The 19,876-nt window shown below is 38.9% G+C and overlaps 1 protein-coding gene across 1 annotated transcript; it reads left to right on the plus strand.

Annotated features, from left to right (window-relative positions):
• The first annotated feature begins 3,679 nt into the window (after positions 1-3,679).
• LOC143864108 (eukaryotic translation initiation factor 4B3-like) lies at positions 3,680-11,621 on the plus strand. Its single transcript, XM_077374902.1, has 2 exons — positions 3,680-4,923; positions 11,329-11,621. The coding sequence occupies exons 1-2, from the start codon at positions 3,731-3,733 to the stop codon at positions 11,363-11,365; spliced, it is 1,230 nt and encodes a 409-aa protein (XP_077231017.1). The 5' UTR covers positions 3,680-3,730; the 3' UTR covers positions 11,366-11,621.
• The last annotated feature ends 8,255 nt before the right edge of the window (positions 11,622-19,876 follow it).

The raw sequence follows: 19,876 nt of genomic DNA on the forward strand, positions 1-19,876 counted from the left end.
AAACTTAAACAAGGCCCAAACACATTACCAGGATCCTCGGACACATTTTAGAACCCTATCATACGGATCCGAGATTCTTACATACGGGATCCAGACGACTAACAAAAGCCCGTTGGACAGTCCTAAATCTGATTTTGTTATATTAAAGGTGCATTGGGAACGTGTTCTCACACTTATGTTAAACTTGCATTGGGTCGTGTTTGAATAACATAATTCTTGGAGTTTTTCATTCTCCGCAACAGAAAAAAAATGTTGAAGCACTGTTGAAAAAGGTAAAAGAATGTTACTTTGGTTTTCTAGGCAAAATTTATTTCTGGTAGGCCAATATTTGGCGACCATGATTTTTTTTTTTTTTTTCACGGTGAATTAGTTTCTCCAAGTGGTGAGAGGGTAGTGTAGGTCGGAGTTGGAGAGACTTGAGAGGGCAATAATGAGTAGAGAAGTGGCTAAAATATAAGGAATAAGTTGATTATATTTTGGGTAGAGTTTTTTGTTTCCTTTTTTTTCAGACTTTTCGTACCCTCTCCTCACTCGGTCCCTCTCCCGGCCTTCCTCACCGTTAGGTAAGCTAATATTCTAAGAAAAAGAATCATGGTAGCCAAACGGACCCTTAATGTTTTTGCAATGTTGCCAAACATGATAAACTGATCAACAAACTATTCAGTCCACACCCGTACATGATGGAAACCACTAACAAAACCCTATAAATCTCTTGTATGTGTATTGTATACATTGGATAATCAGTAGCTCAAAGTAATAATTAGAGTTATAGATCACTTTCCATCTCACAATGGTTCACTTTCACCTTCGGAATAACATATCTTAAGCTAACATATTCCCCTAGTTATAACTTATAACTAGTCATAGAATAAGATTCTTCGAGTCACTCTCACTTTACTTTGCCTCCTCTTCAATGAATCCAAGAATTCAAACTTAAGGAATATGTTAGCATAAGCGGGAAGCACTTGACTAATATCAGAAGCGAATAAAAACCTTCTTTGGAGTTTTTATATGCCATCTGCTTGTATATGCATATACAACAAAAATTGTAATAGGGCCCACATTATTGAATGATCCAATCTGTTCAATTTTTCAGTCCCGACTTAAATGGGCCATGCCACAGAAATCATCTCCATAGGATGATCCTAACCTTTCGATTGAGACCTCTATAGAATCGGAGGGTTACGATCGTCGTGTAGAGATAATTTTCGAGGCCCAACAAATAAAAGGTTTGGATCATCTAATAATGTGGGGCCCATTGTATCATGTAACACTCTATAAAAACTCCCACCGTGGCGATGACACACTCATGTAATGTAGGACATGATCTTGATCTTCCATTTAAGCATTTAGAACCGTTGGATCATAAAATGCGAATGTGGACCCATAGTCTTTTTCCCTAGGGCTGTCAACACATCCACTTCGGGATCAGATCCACCTGTGTCACAGTCACAATCCATTCAAATCTCTTATCGGTAGGATTCTATTCAGAGCGTTCTTCAGTTTATACTTCCTATGTCTCGGTAACTCTCCATTTCAAATTGGACCGTCCATCAGAGCGTCCTAGTAGGTCCTATTTACATTTTACACAGCATAAAACGGCAAGCACGAGAGTGAGCTGCAATGGCAACGACACAGTGGGCTAGGGACTTAGGGTCAATGGTTAGAGACTGAAGAAAAGAGGGTGACTACAGAGTTGAGAGATGAATGGAAAAAATACTAAAAATAATAAATGTTAAAAAAATCCATCTTCTTTATCTTTACTTAAATACCCCAAAATAATACTTTTATAAAAAATTAGAGGTTATTTTGTAAAGTAGTATAACAAAAGGCAAATGCTATCATTCCAGTATTTTGATGTGGCACTCCTCATTAAAAGGTACGGTATGACCCGCAGAATAGGATGATCCAGACCATCCATTAGATGGGCCACAGTTAAGGTTTTAAATTTCATCCGAAGTCTGAAATTTTGGATTTCGGTCAAGACTGAAACCGAAACGTCCGAAATCCGAAATTGGTGAAATGTACCAAATTTTGGTCGAAATTTCGGAAATTTAGTCAATTTCAGTGAAATTTGAAAAAAATACCTTTCCCAAATTTCAGCCAAAATTTGGGCCAAAATAATCAATGTTCCATGCGTCTTTACTGAATTTCGGCTAGGTCCGAAATTATCCCTGAAACCGAAATTTAAAACTTGGCCACAACCTACATGTAGGTTGTGGCCCAAAAATAATTTCCGTAGGTTGATCCTAACCCTCCGATCTATAGGTCGAAGGAGTAGGATCAACCCAATAATATTCCATCTCTCTGTAGGTCGAAGGATTAGGATCAACCTATGGAAATGATTTTTGGGGCACAACCTGTTTAGGCTGTGGCCCATCTAATGGACAATATGGATCATCCTATGGTGCGGGTCATACTTTACTTTTTAATAAAGTGAGGAGTGCCATCATCAAAATATTGGAGTGCTGATAACATTTCCCTAACTAAATCGGATATAGGATTGTCCCTCCTGCTTTAGCTGTTTTGGATCCGATCGCTATTTGATATCGACAATTAATTTTTTATTTTTAAATTGGCTTGTGAGAGCTTGTTGGGAACGGTGATAGCGCTTGAGTTGAGAAGGAGACATAATATGTATAATTAAAATTAGTAACATAGGAAAATGTTATCAGCACTACTGTATTTTGATGATCGCACTCCTCACTTTGTTAAAAGTACGGTTGATCCAAACCGTCCATTAGATGGGCCACAACCAAAACAGATTGTGCCCAAAAAACATTTCTATAGGTTGATCCTAACCCTCCGATTTACGTTGTAACCCATTAAATGAGCAGTTTGGATCATCCTACGGGTTGTGGGCCGTATAGTACTATTGAAAAATACTGGATTTATATGGTGTAAGCCAGTATTGTTCAGTATTTTTTTAAATTAGGACAGCCCCTGGTAACTGTCCCAAGTAAAACAGGAGTGGAATCTATCAAATTCCTAAATTAGTAACTTAATGAGATGTAATCCTTATAGAAGTAAAACTAGGGTTGCAACAGGTTGGGTTGGGTCGGGTTTTTCAAAACCCTAGCCAAACTCTGGATCCCATTATCTGAGCCCTGAAACTCTGGATCCCATTATCTGAGCCCTGACCCTTAGTCAAGGCCGGAAAACCTCAACCCATGACCTGCCCTACAGGGTATTGTGCTGGCCCTGGCCCGCCCTGATTGGGCAGGGCCGGCCCGGCCCTAATTGATCGTAGTGCAAATACCTGTTAAGAGTGCCAAAAATAAAGCAACAACTTATCATATGGAACAAAATGATCAATAAACAGATAAAAGGAACAAAATAAGACAATATGATTTCAACAACATGACGGGAAACAGAGACAATTAATAATAATAATCTAAAGAAATATCAATCCAAAATAATAGAAAACATTAGCAAAAGAAACATCCACAGATGGTTCAATTCTATAATAGAAAACTCAGGGTCGGGCCGAGTCACGGTACCAGAGGCATTAACCCAAAACCTGCCTGACCTGAGTCAGGGTGTAAAAAAATGAATCCTGACCCGCTCTCAGGTTAGAAAATCCAGCCTCGACCCTGTTCGGGCTCGGGGCTGACAGGGCCAAACTTGCACCCTCTAGGTAAAACACATGTACACGGCTCTCTTTATAAACCCACTATTCTTCTCAGAAAAGTAATAGAGAAAAAACTAGAGCGAGCAAAAGGAGAGAAGAATGGCGACAACAGTTTCGGCGTGGGCAAAACCAGGGGCATGGGCTCTGGATTCTGAACAACAAGATGACCTAGAAATTCTAGAACAAGAGAACGGCCGAGTCAACTCGGATTCAACTCAGAATAATCTCCAAAACCCACAACAACAACAACAACCCCTTTCTGATTTCCCTTCCTTGGCTACAGCGGCAGTAAAACCTAAGAAGAAGAAATCACAACCGATTTCTCTAGCCGAGTTCACAACAGGTAAGAATGTCTCTCATGGCGCAGCCAAGGCCCAAGCCCAGGCCCGGCCCGTGGGCCTCACAGCAGGTGAACTCATAATACTCCCTACGGGCCCACGCGAGCGCTCTGCTGAAGAGCTCGATCGGTCCCGCCTCGGTGGTGGGTTTCGTAATTATGGCGGTGGTGGTGGCCGGGATTATGACCGGAGGTCACCGGTGGTGGGCGGTGACGAGGCAAATTCTACACGTTGGGGTTCTTCTAGGGTTTCTGATGAGCCCAGGAGGAATGGTGGGTTAGGGTTTAATCGGGAATCAGGGCCTTCTAGGGCTGATGAGATTGATGATTGGGGTGCTGGGAAAAAATCGGCCCCTCCACCGGAGAGGAGAGACAGAGGGAGTGGAAGTTTCTTTGATTCGCAATCTAGGGCTGATGATTCTGATAACTGGTTATCAAATAAGAGCTTTGTTCCTTCTGAGAGTAAGAGAATTGGGGGAGGATTAGGGTTTGATGGTTATAAAGAGAAGAGGGATGGTTTTGAGATGTTTCATAAGGAGGGTTCGAATGCGGATTCGGATTCGGATTCGTGGGGGAGGAAGAATGAAGAGAGGCCGCGAAGTGGGGATTCGGATTCGTGGGGGAAGAAGAAGGAGGAGGGGAGTGGGAGGCCGCGGATTGTGTTACAGCCACGGACTTTGCCGGTGAGCGATGGGGAGCAAGTGGGACCGGTGAGAGGAGGAAAGGGTTCGAATCCGTTTGGGGAAGCTCGGCCTAGGGAGGAGGTATTAGCGGAGAAAGGACAGGATTGGAAGAAGATTGATGAGCAGCTTGAGTCAATGAAGATTAAGGAGTTGGGTTCGAGCGATGGGCCTTCTTTTGGGAAGAAGAGCTTTGGGAGTGGGAACGGGCGTGCGGAGGATCTGACGGAGACGAATTGGAGGAAGACAGATTTGGCTGATGTTACTCCTCCAAGGTCTGATTGATTGATTGATTGATTATCTAAGCAAATTGGTTTTTGGTTTTGTAGCTTATGTGGTATTTAGTATGTTGTTTGAGTTTCATATTCATGGCAGTACTTGTCTCTGCCCAGCCTGCTTATATCGGTGCTTTGTCTTTTCCTTATATGGATTTTAGAGATAACGAAACTATAAATCTTCAATGTGATTTATTGAATTGCAAGCAAATTAGTTTTGCTTTTATACTTTCTGTGATATTTAGTATGTTTTCTTATTCCAGAGGACATTACTTGTATATGCCCAACCTCCTTATATTAGTGATTTGCATTTTCTTTATTTGGATTGTAGAGATAACAAAACAATAAATTTGCAAGGTGATTGATTGAATTGTATATAATTTGGATAAATCAGCTAATGGGTTTTTGCTTTTATACTTTATAAGTGGTATTTAGTATGTTTGAGTCTCGTATTTTTACATGAAGAAATTACTTGTATCCATGGTTTTAAATTTCGGTGCTAAGGCTGAAACCGAAACCGAAATTTCAAACCTTGCTTGTATCTGCCCTACCTGCTTATATCAGTGATTTGTCTTTTCTTTATTTAGTTTGTAGAGATAACAAAACAATAAATCTTCAAGGTGATTGATTGAATTGCATATAATTCAGATCAATCAGCTAATGGGTTTTTGCTTTTATACTTTATGTGGTATTTAGTATGTTTCAGTTTCTTATTCTGTGCTATGAAAACATTACTTGTATCTGCCTAACCTTCTTATATCAGTGAATTGTCTTTAAATATTTGGATTGTAGAGATAACAAAACAATAAATCTACCAACCCCACTCTGTTGTGTTTGTGGTAAAGGTACATGAACCTTATCTACGGTCTCATGTTCAATTCCCACCGGGATTGGTACCGAACACCCTCTTCTTAACAAAACAATAAATCTGCAAGGTGATTGATTGGATTTCATATAATTCAGATCAATTAGCTAATGGGTTTTAAGTGAAGTTCTTATAAATATCAGTTCCTAAGTATAATTCTTTGTTTCAAAATATTCTTGTGTGGTACCGTTGATGATCTGAAAATGGTGAGTACGAGATAATTGGTGCTATAAGGCTTATATATCAGTTAGTCATACACTGAAAATGGTGATTACAAGATGATCGATGCTTTAATGCTTATATATCAATTAGTCATACATGAAAATAGTGATTTTTTTTTATCATTAAGTAATTATAAATGGGGTTTTTGTATGAGCTATGAGCTAACTGCTGACTTTAGCTATTGATTTTATCTATGACCCTATATTGTTTGATCTAGATGCTCTTCCTGCTACTCTATTTTAGTTTATGAATTCATGCCTTTGATCTTTATGGGTACAAAGCTGATGTGATGTTTTTTTTTTTGAAAGTTGACTTTATTGGCTAGAAAGAGAGGGGACAAGATGGCCCCGATTACAGGATAGGATTAAGGATCCATGACCCATTCATAAAGATGGGTGATACACGTAGTACACACATAGTTTGTGAATTTCATCCAGTTCCCATGACAGCCGTATTAATTTGGATGTGTATTTCCTCTCTCGAGACCCCTGCTTTGGCCAGGCAGTCCGCTGCTTCATTAGGAGACAGAAGTCTGTGCTCAATTTGGGGGTTGAAAACTTGTACCAAATCCCGAATTTCCGCTATGACCGCCCGGAGACGCCACGGGCCTTTCGCAGTACCGATGGCCCATGCAATCACATTTGATGAGTCACCTTCCACAATCAGGGGGATGGACATACATTGGTTACACCATCAGAGACCGAACAGAAGAGCTCTCGCCCAAAGCTGATGTGATGTGGCCTTAGGATTAGTTTATTTCTGTTGGATATGTTTGTTTTATTTCATCCAGGCACTTCATTTTTATTTTTAATATATTTGATTGATTCCACTGGATGTCCACAATCCACATCACTACCATGAGTTACCCCTCTTCCTATCGCCCAGCACTCATAACCCTAAGCCTAATACCTAAACCACCTAAAGTCCTATGACCTGAATGACCCATAACCTAAGCCCAAAACCCTTTATGCATATTAAAACGCTTTTGACATTTCCCATAAACCACCTCATAAAGCCCTAAATCCAACTCTTTGTATGGCTTTTCCCCTCTCCCACTTTACTACGTGGAAAAGAAACCCCTCCTCTTGCTCCTCCTCGTTCTTTCTTTTACGCGCCCCCCCCCCCCCCCCCCCCCCTTGTTTTCATTAACGACTGAGATAGGCACCCTCTTTTCTTTCTCCTCTCTCTCCTCTACTCACGACTGTGAACTGCCACACCTCATTCTCATGCTATCTCTCTCCTCTTGCTCCCATTCTCTCACGGGACGACCAGGGCACAATGCCCCAGCACGCCCCTCTCAGGTATTCTCCCATTATCTTCTATTCCTTTTCTATTTTTCCTCTATCCCTCTATTCCCTCTCCATTTCCCTTTCCCTTCTTTATTTCTCTAACCTTTCTCCTCTACTTCTTGATCTCCTCTTTCAGAAACCATTCCCCAACCTCTTCCTATCATCACCATCATACTCATCCTGTCACCCTTTTTACCACCACCTAGGTATTCACCCTTTTTACCACGACCTAGGTATTGATCTAACCACTTTCAGACTTACTTTTGTATCTATTGTTTATGCCACATATATTTGTGATCTGCTTCTTTTCTTAGTTAGCTTGGTTTATTATAGATATGACGTATGAAACACTGCAAGGATTGGTTATGTTCTTTATTGATGAATGAACTCAATATCTTTGAACTTTGTATGAAAACTCAAGCTGCAAATTATTACTATGTTTTATTTAACTTGTTTGGGAAAGTATGTTGCTGCCCTAATTTAGTTATAAACTTTTTTCCATTAATCCAAAGTTCCGATATCTGACATGCGAACCTTATATTTGCACCAAATTAGTATCAGAGCTTTGATTTTAGATAACTAATAGAATTCATTCAATTTATGCCCTCTAGGTGTTCGGCAATAGTACCGAGTCTTCCTCAGTCGTACTTCTTAGAGAGTACATTTAGTGCTATTCAGATATTAGCTAAAATTCCTAATAGCGTCTTGGTTAGTCGTTTTTTTTGTCTGCTAGGGAATCTTTTGATAGGATTTGTAGTTCGTAATACTGTCCTAGGTCATAGAGTCTACTGTAGAGTGTTTGAGTGTTTTTTACCTAGCTTTGAGCCCTTCCATTCTTGTTTAGGTGTTTTAGCATCTCTCCAAAGCTTATAGGGTTGTCCTGCACATAAGTTACTCACTTTTAACCCATGATTATTAGGGCCCTTGTTCCACATCGAGGGCAAGGTCGAGGCCAACCCTGATGAGCCTGGCAATAAAGCATTCAAGCTACGTTGTGCCAACACTCGGACATGTTAGATGAGATTAGAGTCACCCTAAACCGCATCTGCGAGCATGTTGGGCTTGGGGTTCCCGAAAATGCCTTGGGAATTCATGCCAAACCTATCCACCAATGCAAGATGGGATGAGTAGCTGAGGGTTGGATCTGATTGAATATGAAGGTGCGGTAGAACACAATGAGGTATGACAAGCCTAGACGTCATTTTTGAGGATAGGCTAGTGTGAGTCTTAGAAGGGTCAAAAGACTGCAGAGGTTTTTTTTTTTTTTTTGGGGGGGGGGGGGGGGGGGTGGTTGTGAAGTAACTGACTAGTAGAGTTGGAGTTGATGTTGGGGATTTTAAGGGTCATCCCCAACCTTGATGCATTTTATTGAGTGGGTAGTCAACTTAGATAATTCCTTTGAGTAGAAAAACCTCATTGAAGATAAGAAAGTCAAATTTATTACCATGAAACTAAAAGGTGCTGACCCTGTTTAATAGAAACAAATCCAAAATATGAGAACTCAAAAGAGGGAAGCCCAAGATTAACTACTAGGCCAAGATGAAATGAAATTACATGCCGTTTGACTTAAGGGGACACTACCAAAGTCTTTTGGGCCTTAAACAAGGAGTTAGATCCGTTAAGGAATACGTAGAAGAGTTTCATCTCCTAACAGTCCATAATGCTATAGCTGAAGATGAAGAGCAAGCTTCTGCTCGATTTATTAACAGGCTGCTCCAGGAGTCGGTTTCTCTTCACACTCTTCTCACTTTTGTTGATGCATTTCTCTTCACCTATCGTTCTCTGCGAAGGGAAATTGACAGTGGCCCCTCTAATTAAGGTAATAGGAACTCTATGACTGGTCGCTTGAATCATATTCTTTCTCCAAAGAGCGCTGCCACGAGACCACCTGTAGGTGAGAGGAACACAGGTTGTGGACTTCTAGGACCCAAATCACAAGGCACTACATTCGAACGTTTCAATTGTGGTAAGCTGGGTCACATATCGTGTGATTGCCCATGTGGTCGAGTACTCGGTTGACGCGGTCATAACTTGGGCGAGTCTTTATTTTTATTTTTATGACATAGGGTATCCCCACCCCATTTTTAGGGCGGGACTAATCCCTATGGATCGAATGTCCGAGTCGACTATGATTTTCTTTGGCCCGTTTTGACCTGCATCTGCATTTTGAAACACTGGATAACATGATAACTACTTAGAATTTTGAATATTTCTCTCTTCTAAGGAAATTAAAAAACCACCATTCAAAAAAAAAAACAACAACAACACAGAAACAAAAACAAAAAGGAAGCTCAACAACCAAGCCAGAACTTACTTCCTGGACAACTACGTTCTGGATGCAAGAGAGAGCAAATTTTAATGCTAGCTTATTCATGCAGGCTTGGTTCTTTATCAAGTCCCTGATTCATCCTTTCTACATGTTTCAACTTTCAACATCCTTGAAATTTATGTCATCATTTTCCCAAGCCTTTTCGTGTTGTGACATGCATGAGACCTGGCATCTATAGAACAATTTTAATACTTCGCATTCCCCCAAAACTCCAAAAGTGTATTTGTTTCAACTTTTCCAAGCAGTAGTGTCAGAAACTGTTCTTGGTAAAGGCCTATGCTAGAGGGTTTTTTTTTTTTACGTATTTCAGGTGTTCTATTCTTGATAAAAACGCATGTTGAGCTGTGGAGCCATAGGTCTTTAGGATAAAATCATTGGCATGGTTTATGTAGTTCATCTCAAAGGCCTTCCTAAATATGCTAAGTGGCTATTGGTTGATCTTTGATGTGTTTCTTTCCAGCCTTTGGTTTTAGAGGATGTCCTATCAGTTTCTTCTTCTAAGAAAATGGCATTGGTTCATTTAATTCAAGGTTTGTGACGAACAAAAGCATTGAAGGTTACCTGGTTGGTCTTTGCATATCCTAGAAGATGTCCTTTGTTGCAGATTTTTTATGACTTGCCTTTTTAATATTATTTTACTTCACAATCAATTAGTTTTCATTATGCTTGAATAAAAGCTATGCCAAGCTTCCCGATAAGGTGGGCTTTATTTACTGTGAAGAACTTTTATAGAAGGCTTTACTCTTGTTAACAGAGATAGATAAGAAAACAGCTGTGAACCATTCTGCTGTCCTTAAATATGAAATAGTTGGTGTCTCACATTTAATTTTCCCTTGCTACGTAATAATGGTGCATTTGACTTTATTTGTTGGATCTTATAGAAGCCTGATGGAGTTCTTGTCATCCTTTTATTCGTTGTTTTCCTTCTGCGTAATGACTCTCTGGTCCGAATCACTTAAAAAGATTATAGCTTGAGCTCTTTAATTGCTCTGAAAATCCATGCTCTTTAATTTCTCTGAAAATTAAGCATCTAAGTATGGATTTTAATCATCATCAATGAGTTCCTTATTATTGACGAATCTTCCTTTTCATCGCCCTCTCCCTCCTTGCTGCCATTATCTATTACTGCTATACATTACTAAATATCTTAGTTAATCTGACCTGATTTAATAAACACAATGTAACTTTAGTTCCCATTGCCTGTGTTGTCTGTGATAATTATTGTTATGATGATGGTGTGCATACATGTGCTATTCTTTGTAATTCTTTTTTTGCTTTTTTGAGCCTTTTTTGAATGGCATCCTCTGCAATTCTTTTATTCTGATCGATCTTAATTGTGTCCAAATTCATTCTATTCGTGATGCATTTGAACTTATGACATCTCTTAGAACACAAATAGTGTTTTTGTCATCCCTCTTTAATCCCCTCATACATCCTCGAACGGCTGATTATTCAGAAAATATTACACCCAATTACAGCTTTTCATTCTGGTGTGTTTCAACTGTACAATATAATCAAATAATCAGATATATTTGCATCATCTACAACTACCAAACTGCAAACTGTTCTAAAAGTAGTTGTTCTATAATAATTAACTCCTTTTTTGTTTGCTTCTTGTCATAATTATTGACATATTCAAATCATTTATACGGTTACCGTGGGCTCTGTATTTGACTGTTTTTTGAAAACTTATATTGTAGGGCTGAGAAAGTCGATGGTGAAGTGGCTGATAACTGAAGGAGTATGGGAGCAAAAGCTTCAACTGAAATGATTATAAAGGTGTTCTAATATTTATGGATTAGCAAATTGGTATTTTTTTCCCTATTCTCTCGATTTTCTTCCCCATCCTTTCTCAAGTTTATTGGGGAATGCAGGACTGAGACAGTTTTGGTAGTTTGTGTGTTTTTTAGCCTAATGGCTGCTTGTATGGATGCCGCCGCACTTCATATGGGTCTGTTACTTATTTTTTAATCTTATTTTTTTTTTCTCTTTAGTCTGGTTTTCATGGAGAGCAATTTTTTGTTGCTGTTTCTTATTCTGCAAATAAATTAAGACATTTTATCTCTATGTTCTGGAAGATGGAAAAAACATTATTGCCTTTTTAAAGCACTTGGTAATCATTCTTTTTGGCTTGGGAATTTTGTTTCTGTTGAACAGAAACCTGATCGAATTTGACAACATTTTTATGGAATTTTTTCTCTTCTTAGTGATCACTGCTTATAGTGGTTCTCCTTTTGTTTCTGTGAAGAGAAGCTCGAGGAGTCTAACAACATTTTATGAAACTTTTTTTCTTGTTGGTGATTACTGTTTATAGAATGAGTTTAACAACACTTTTATGGAACTCTTTTTTTCTTGTTGGTGATAATTGCTTATAGAACTAGTTTAACATTTTTTATGGAATTTGTTTTCTTGTTGGTGATTACTGCTTATAGAATGAGTATAACATTTTTATGGAGCTTTTTTCTTGTTTGTGATTACTGATTATAGAACCACTAATAATTCCTATGAGTGAACAAATTTAGGGGTGCAACTTGGGTTGATTTTGGGGAATTCGGGTTGAGCTTTTACCATAAAATTGGGTTGGGTTCGGGTTGATTCCAATTCATTTTTTAGCAAAAAGTTCAACCCGACCCGACCCAAGTTGCATTGTTGTTGTTCTCCTTGTTTATCATAGTGTAGCCTTCACCTAGGGCATTCAAGCAGGGGCCGTCCCGGCCCTGGCGTCTTGTAGTGTCTTCAAATCATTTATGTCTCATTTGTTTTGGATTTTGAGAATCAATTTCGACTCCAAAACTGATTGTTGGCAAAGTTGAGCGTTTGGTTTGCAGTGTATAATCGATTTAGGGCATGCTTCGCTACCATGAATTTTCTTTTCATGATAAACTAGTGTCTGGAGTGGTGAAGTGGCTAAAAATGAGGAAACTAGTGTCTAGTGTCTCCAAAGTGTTGAGAAGTGGCTAAAACTAGGATCGACTTTTTCCTTTATTTTCAGCCGCTTCTCACCCTCCTCAATCTGTCCCTCTATCTCTCCACCTCCCACTTGACTTACCCCTCTCTCACTACTCGGACACTATTTTATCATACTCAACTCAACTAAGCCTTTGTCCCAAACTAGTTGGGGTCGGCTAATGTTAGAAAATTTTCATGAAGGAGGTGAAAGGATCTATCCGGCTCAAAATGACTACTTTATCATGTTAAAAAAAATAATTTCTTGGCTGCAAGACTTGCCTCAAACTCAAATCTATACTACATACCAACAATGTGTATTTCTTGCTGGGATGTAGCATCAATTTGAGTACAAATTCGATGCAAACTCCCAATTTTGCCAAGAATGTGTTTTGAATTCAAAATCGATTCTCAAAATCCAAAGGCCCTGTCCGTTTAAGATTATTAGTGCCAAACCGATCATTGGACTCAAATTTTTACCTCTGATTTTGAGTCCAATAATAGGTCGGCATGATCTTAAAGGAACATGGCTTAGGAGGTTTGCCAACTATTGTGGCAGTCTTGAATGTCTTTTTCTTCTTCTTTTTTTGTTTTGTTTTCTAGGAGATGATATCTGCACTCCTCTTTGATAATGCCACTTCTTTATTTTAGACTTTTCTTCATCTGGTTAACAGTTGAAGCACCGGTCCGATCAGAACTCATTTGAGCCGAAAAACTGATCTGAACCGTCCAATTTGAATGGTTCACCCATTAGATTTACATGGTGATTCCACCATCTAAACCGAATGGTTCACAAGGTTAAGGAGAAGACGATACAATATAAATATAAGGCACATAAGCCATTCGGTTTAAATAAAATTGGTCATTCGGCCCCCAAAAGTCCCCGGTTAACTTCAAAAGAGAGAGCTCATCAGTCACTACGGAGCTCTGATGAAGGCTATGGATTTTTCCAGTCTTAACCCCTTTCTAAGGTTTTTTGTTCAAGTAATTTTTACACTTTCTATGAATGGTGGTCTGGTGAAAGCTAATAAAAAATCTACTTCCGATTGAAGATTAATTTTTGTGAGATGATATTTTCACCCCTTGCAGTACGCATGCGCCCCCCTTATAACGTGATTTGATGTGAACAGTGGGCAACTTTAACGCTTTTTGACGTCAAATCACATTATAAGGGGGCGCATGTGTATTGCCGCACGGGCGGGGGGGGGGGGGGGGGTTGAATTCGCCCTTAGGAGTTGGAGATCGTACTTTGTCAAAAAATTTACTCCTATAATAAGGTTTTTTTTTGTTAATTATTTTACTGAAAGCTAAATTCGATCCCAATGGACGTAGAACTCTTGTTACCTTCGTGTCAACTCTATCCATGTGTTGAGAAATCTGTCGAGCAAAATTTGATCTGACCGTAGGCAAAGAAATAGAGTAGTAGAAAGGAAATTGCTAGCATCCATCGCAAAAGGCATTTCGCAGCTGGTCTGTCGCACGTCGACCAGCCACCTCGTGAGCTGTCGTAGCAAATCCCTAGTAGAAATAAACAAATGGCAAGATGCATACAACGAGATTTTATGTTGTTTGGCCAAGATGCCTACATACATAGACAAGAACACAATCTTCCACTACGAGGAAACGAAATACGAGGATTATATCAGGATTAACTCAAAGCCCGCAAACTACAACCCTTTCTGTTTCTTCTTCTCAATAAAGAGCATACACAAACCCCAAGGGAAAAAACAACAAAGATGGAACACACAGGCACCTCACACGCACCTCTCTCTCTCTCTCTCTCTCTCTCTCTCTCACACACACACACACACACACCAGCTTGAGTAAAATGGAGTCACTATTCTTGCTTTGTAGGAAACAAGACACCTCAACCCATCAAGATAGCCCTCATTTTTATGAGAAAAACAAGTTCTCTTATCCTTAACGCCAAGTTTGGATCCCACAAGATTAAGATATGGATTTCTCACATTTGGATTTCTCACTAATTTGATCTCCTACAGGTTATCCACGTTCTACTATTCAGTTGTGTTGAGTTATATATTTTATCAGTACTGCTCTTAAACAAACAAAGTGACTGACATAGTAGGAAATAATCATTAACTTTCACAGTTTATACATAAGTAAATCTTGCATCTGTGGTAGTTTTTTTTGTCTATAGTGATGTGATTAGCAATAGAAACTACATACGAAATAAAAGTCTGTATTTGCCCTGTTTTTAAATTCACAAACTAAAGAGAAATGAACTAAACCTCACTTGAAGCCTCAGTCTCATTTATTCCCATTTTGCTAGCCACCTCAACCACCTCTTACCTCGCTGCCAAATAAGGAATTCAATAAATTTCATTTTAACATGAAAAAAATACAGATATAGATATGGAATATGAAGCTTAAATCCAGAGATGTATGGAGATGAAGGACACACAAATTTAAACCTCAGAAATACATAGTAGAATATACTTGAGGATTTGGTGATTTGCAAATCAGGTTTGTCGTCTCAAATTGAAACAGTGGAGAAGATGTGATGTTTAAGATGACAAAATAACCCAGAAATGTAAATGGAACATTTACTCCATATGTTTCCACTGCTAATTTTTCAACACAATTTCATCCTCAAACAATCAACTGTAGTATTGTGTGTTTTCTGTACCTTCTCACCCATGGCATAACTGAAAGCAACTTGAATATGGTATTGATTTAGCCACATATCTATGTGGTTTTTCACATGCAAAAAAAATTAAAGCCATAGATGGATTGTTCTTTTAGACATTCAATGAACATGGAAAAACATTTACATTTGAAAAGGAATACGAAGGAGACTCAAGTTCTCGATGTGCAGGGGAGGTATTTGGTTGATATCTTGATCCATCCATCCACTCAATTGACCCATCTAGTTGCAACTCCCGGCTTACATTTTTTGTCCCTCTTGCATACACGCTTCATGCACTATACGCTGCATTGATCGATCTCAGCAAACATTAATGGGTAAGATCTTTGGTGTGACCTATAAAACATCAAGAGTTAAACAAAATTGATGTGCTGATAATCACAAATCAATTCTAAAAGTCATAACCATGGTCTTGCTCATGTGTCTAATCATTTCAGCATCACCTTTCAATGGGAATAGAAGAAAATAGTATTAGATCTTTCCCACTTAGAAAGAAATAGAAGAACCCCGAACAAAATGAAACATGGGTTTTTTCCAACAAAAACTGAATCAAATAATCAACAGAACTATTTTATAGCAACTGCTATTTGGGGTTGTTTCCTATTTTATTGCCGATCCTATCTTTTCTATTCCGTATCTCTTTCCAATAATTCATATCTCACTCCCACTCAACGTAGATGTCTCACCGATTTATTGTCATTAAATCGGAGACAGAAGGAGAAAGTAACCGTTCCTCTCTACGTATTTAGTAGGTGAGAATTAAGTAGGCGATAATGAGATGTGTTGAAATTAATTGAAACGTCAGTTTATCTCTGAGAGGAATGTGGAAAGCCATAAACATAAAATCAGGGGAATTGAAACCGTCTCTTCATGATTTTGTGCTATATTTATGGAGAGTAAATAGGAAAGTAAATAAAAAACTTTTTGAAATTCCGTCGATACAGAGGTGCGTGTGTAGGAGGGACTGATACGTGGCACCACCACGGCTTAGAGGATTCCGCTTTACTTATATTTATAGATAACAAGTGTCCTGTTTCTATTTTATAAGAAACCCCAAACAACCGCGTCTCTCTCTCTCTCTCTCTCTCTCTCGTATAACATCAGCATGAGGATGGATGATTGATGGATCTAGTATCCAAAATTCAAATCCAAATCCAAATATAAAAACATGAGGTATCCAAACGTGGCCTAATTGCCTGAGGAGTGAGTTAAAAATGTAATACTCTAAGTCTTCATTTGTAATTAATTCAAAAAAAATTTAATAAAAAATTCAGTGCGACGAGAACCGAAGCCGAATCAGAAAACCACCTCTTGCGGCGGGAAACATATTTTGAAAATTTCCTCTTTTAATTCCACATGTGTCATTTCTGTCCCATGACTTGGTTTTTTTGGTATGAAATGCACAAACGGAAATGATATATTCGCCCACTTATTTAATTGGGACAGTCCTCTCTAGCTTAAAAGAGTGTCATAAGTACATTACATGGGCTGTTCCAAGTAAAATAAAGGGCGAATGTATGAATAGAATTCCAAATTCCACTTACTCATTTCATCAATTCAAAATCATCAGGAATTCTAGACTGAAGGGAGCCCTTGCAAAAATGAGATGAAAGGGGCCCTTTCATCTCATTTTTGCGAGGGCTCCCTTCATTCTAGCATTCTAGTAGTTTTTGAGTCCCTTATCAGCCACTTTTTGCAGGGGTTTACTAATTTCTTCTCCTTCAGGTGGACAAAATAAAAAGTGCTTTTATGAGACCAGAGCAAATGAGAAAATCTCTTATTCCTGGTGTGAATTCAAAGTTGTAAATTTGAAAAAATGAGCTACTTCCATTTATTGCTTGTTCTATGTCTCCCTTCATCAATGCTCACCGCCAACTTCTTCTCTTCTTTTATTTATTTTTCCTCAATTATCTCTAAAGCCGATACAAGTCCCCTGACACAAAATAAGTAGTGTTGTCACCCCTCTTAAAAGACATGGAAAGACTGATGCAAAAGGGAATTGATATCCGTAATTACTATTACACTCTATTGGGTTTGACATAAATTCATACTGAGGCCATGTTTGGAAGCCATGGGAAATTATTCCATAGAATCTTGGTGGGCCTAATTGGTGGGAGTAGAGGGAGCATGAGAGATCACTACAAAATCTCCAAAATAAATCAACCTAAAATTGGTTTGTTCTTGATTCATAGGAACTTTTCATGCTCCTCTCAGTCTCACCCGTTTGGATGCAACAAACCAGACAACTTAGATTAGTGGTATAAGTAGTCAACATGGAGGAGATAAACATTTGATTTACATAGGATTTACCTCGTAGAATAGTGATAAGCAGTGTTTGGTTGCAAACCTCATAGATTACTGGGAGGATGTGTCATTGTCAGTATAGAAAGGAAGAGAGAGAGGGAAGAGAGAGAAAGAGGGAAAGAGAAAAAGTATCATTCTCCGAGCCAAATTTCACCTTTTTTGAGAAATTGACTTGGAAGGTATAAAGAGGGGACGTGGATGACACCTTACAAGACATGCAATAATTACATATGAAGCTCGTTTGATAGTGTCCAGGGATTTCGATGCTACATTGGCAAACAAGAGATTTTGCTGACGTGACATCTAAATGCAAAGCAAAATCATATCCCTAAACTATTCCGGCTTTTGGGCAACCAAACAGACAAAATGTATCTCCCTCCCCGTCCATCTCTCACAAATGCCCCTATAAATTTTCCCACCCACAGGCATGATGTCAAATTATTTGAATAAAAATTGTTTCTTATTGGTTCCCATTAAACTAAAAGCCTGCATGTGTATGTGAGATCTAATCGTTCTTCTAGAATCGTCCTTTTACCTCCCTTAATGTAACATCTTTTAAAAATAAAAGCGACGGAACAAAAAGAAATTAATAAGAAAACTTTGGAGAAGGAAAATGTTAAAGTATGAATGATTAAATAACACCAACTCTTAACAACTTAAGCTTTTGGAGTAATCGGTTATTTCACATGGCATGGGAGCTATTGCCTTATGACAGGTCTTGGGTTTAAAACCCAATAACTCCTTGCTAATAAAAATCCATGTGTATTGCCAACCTAAAACAAGAGGGGCACACACGAGGTGTTAAAGTATAAATGATTAAATAACATAACTCTAACAACATAAGCTTTAATGGTAAATAAATTAATTGGGAGGAGGGGTGTTAAATGTGGACGCCTAGTTTTTCCTCGAAGTCCTTTCACACATGTGGAGCTGCGAGAGCCAATTGTTGAGAGAGAGAGAGAGAGAGAGAGAGAGAGAGAGAGAGAGAGAGATGTTGTGGGCCACCCACCTGATCGAAAATGACTAGGATTGGTCGTTCTAGCGCAGCAATGCCATCCAACGGTCTGGTTGTTCGACCTATAATGTTAAAACAAAAAAATTGAGTGTTGGGAGTTCCACTCGAAAGCAAAGATCCCACATTGGAAATGTGAGAGAGATGTGGATGGGTTTATAAGGACGTTGGCACCCTCCCCTTAACGGCTAGCTTTCAAGGATGAGTTCACTTGGCCCCCAACAAGCGGTATGTACACTAAGGAAGATCTCATATTTCCTACTTACCTTCCACGTGGAAGGGTAGATTGTTGGAAGCAAGGTTTTAAATTTCGACCGAAATCCAAAATTTTGGGTTTCGGTTGAGACTGAAACCAAAATAGTGGTATGTACACTAAGGCTCTGTTCACTTGTTTTCCCGGGAATTTGACGTGGCATTAGGAAAAGAAATTTAGGGAAAATGTGCAGGAAAAGGTTTTCCGAGAAACTGCTTGCCCACTTTTTTCACTAGTTTTTCCGGGAAAGCAAATCCGACCAAAATAAAGGGAAAATGAATCTCATACTTTTGAGAAAAGACTCATTTCCACATTTTTTTCCCCCAATTTCCATGTCAGATGTGACATTTTCCACCTAGGCTCCTTCAAAATCCCGTGAAGACAAGTGAACATGCGAATTTTAGCTTTCTCGAGATAAAAAGGGGGTGTTTTCCTGAGATTTGGTCTCCCGGGAACGCGAGTGAATAGAGCTTAAGGAAGATCTCATAGTTCATACTTAGCTTCCTCGTTGAAGGGGAGATTGTTGGATGCAAGGTTTTAAATTTCGACCGAAATTCGAAATTTAAGGAAAATCACCAAAAAATCTGGACTTTATTAATTATTTAATATTATCCCGAAATTTCAGGGATTTTGCCGAAGTTTTTTAGGGGATAAAATAATACGTTGTTTGATTTCGAGAGGTTTCGTCCGAAATTTCAAAATTTCGGTTTCGGCTTTCGGTGAGGTCAAAACGCATACCGAAACCGAAATTTAAAACGTTGGTTGGAAGTTACCCAAGGCAGCAAAGATCCCACATCGGGAAAGTGAGACTGTGAGACTGATGTTGAAGTCCTTAAAAAGGACTTGGGCACCCCCTAGATTTTAAGTTGAGGGTCGAAGTTTAAATCATTAAATAATACCACAACTGTAATAGTTTAAGCTTTTGTACTGTTTGGTTGTCTCACTGATGAGAGAAAGATGGGGAAGGGTATTTTTGAGTGGATTTCACATCCTTCCCGACACGCAGCCACGTGTAGGGTGAAGATTATCGTGGGCCATAGTAACATATAATGCTCTGTACATAAATTT

The sequence above is a fragment of the Tasmannia lanceolata genome, unplaced genomic scaffold, assembly GCF_043159265.1.
Source record: "Tasmannia lanceolata isolate RefF3 unplaced genomic scaffold, GAP_Taslan_0.1 ptg000048l, whole genome shotgun sequence".
NCBI classification, from domain to species: Eukaryota; Viridiplantae; Streptophyta; class Magnoliopsida; order Canellales; family Winteraceae; genus Tasmannia; species Tasmannia lanceolata.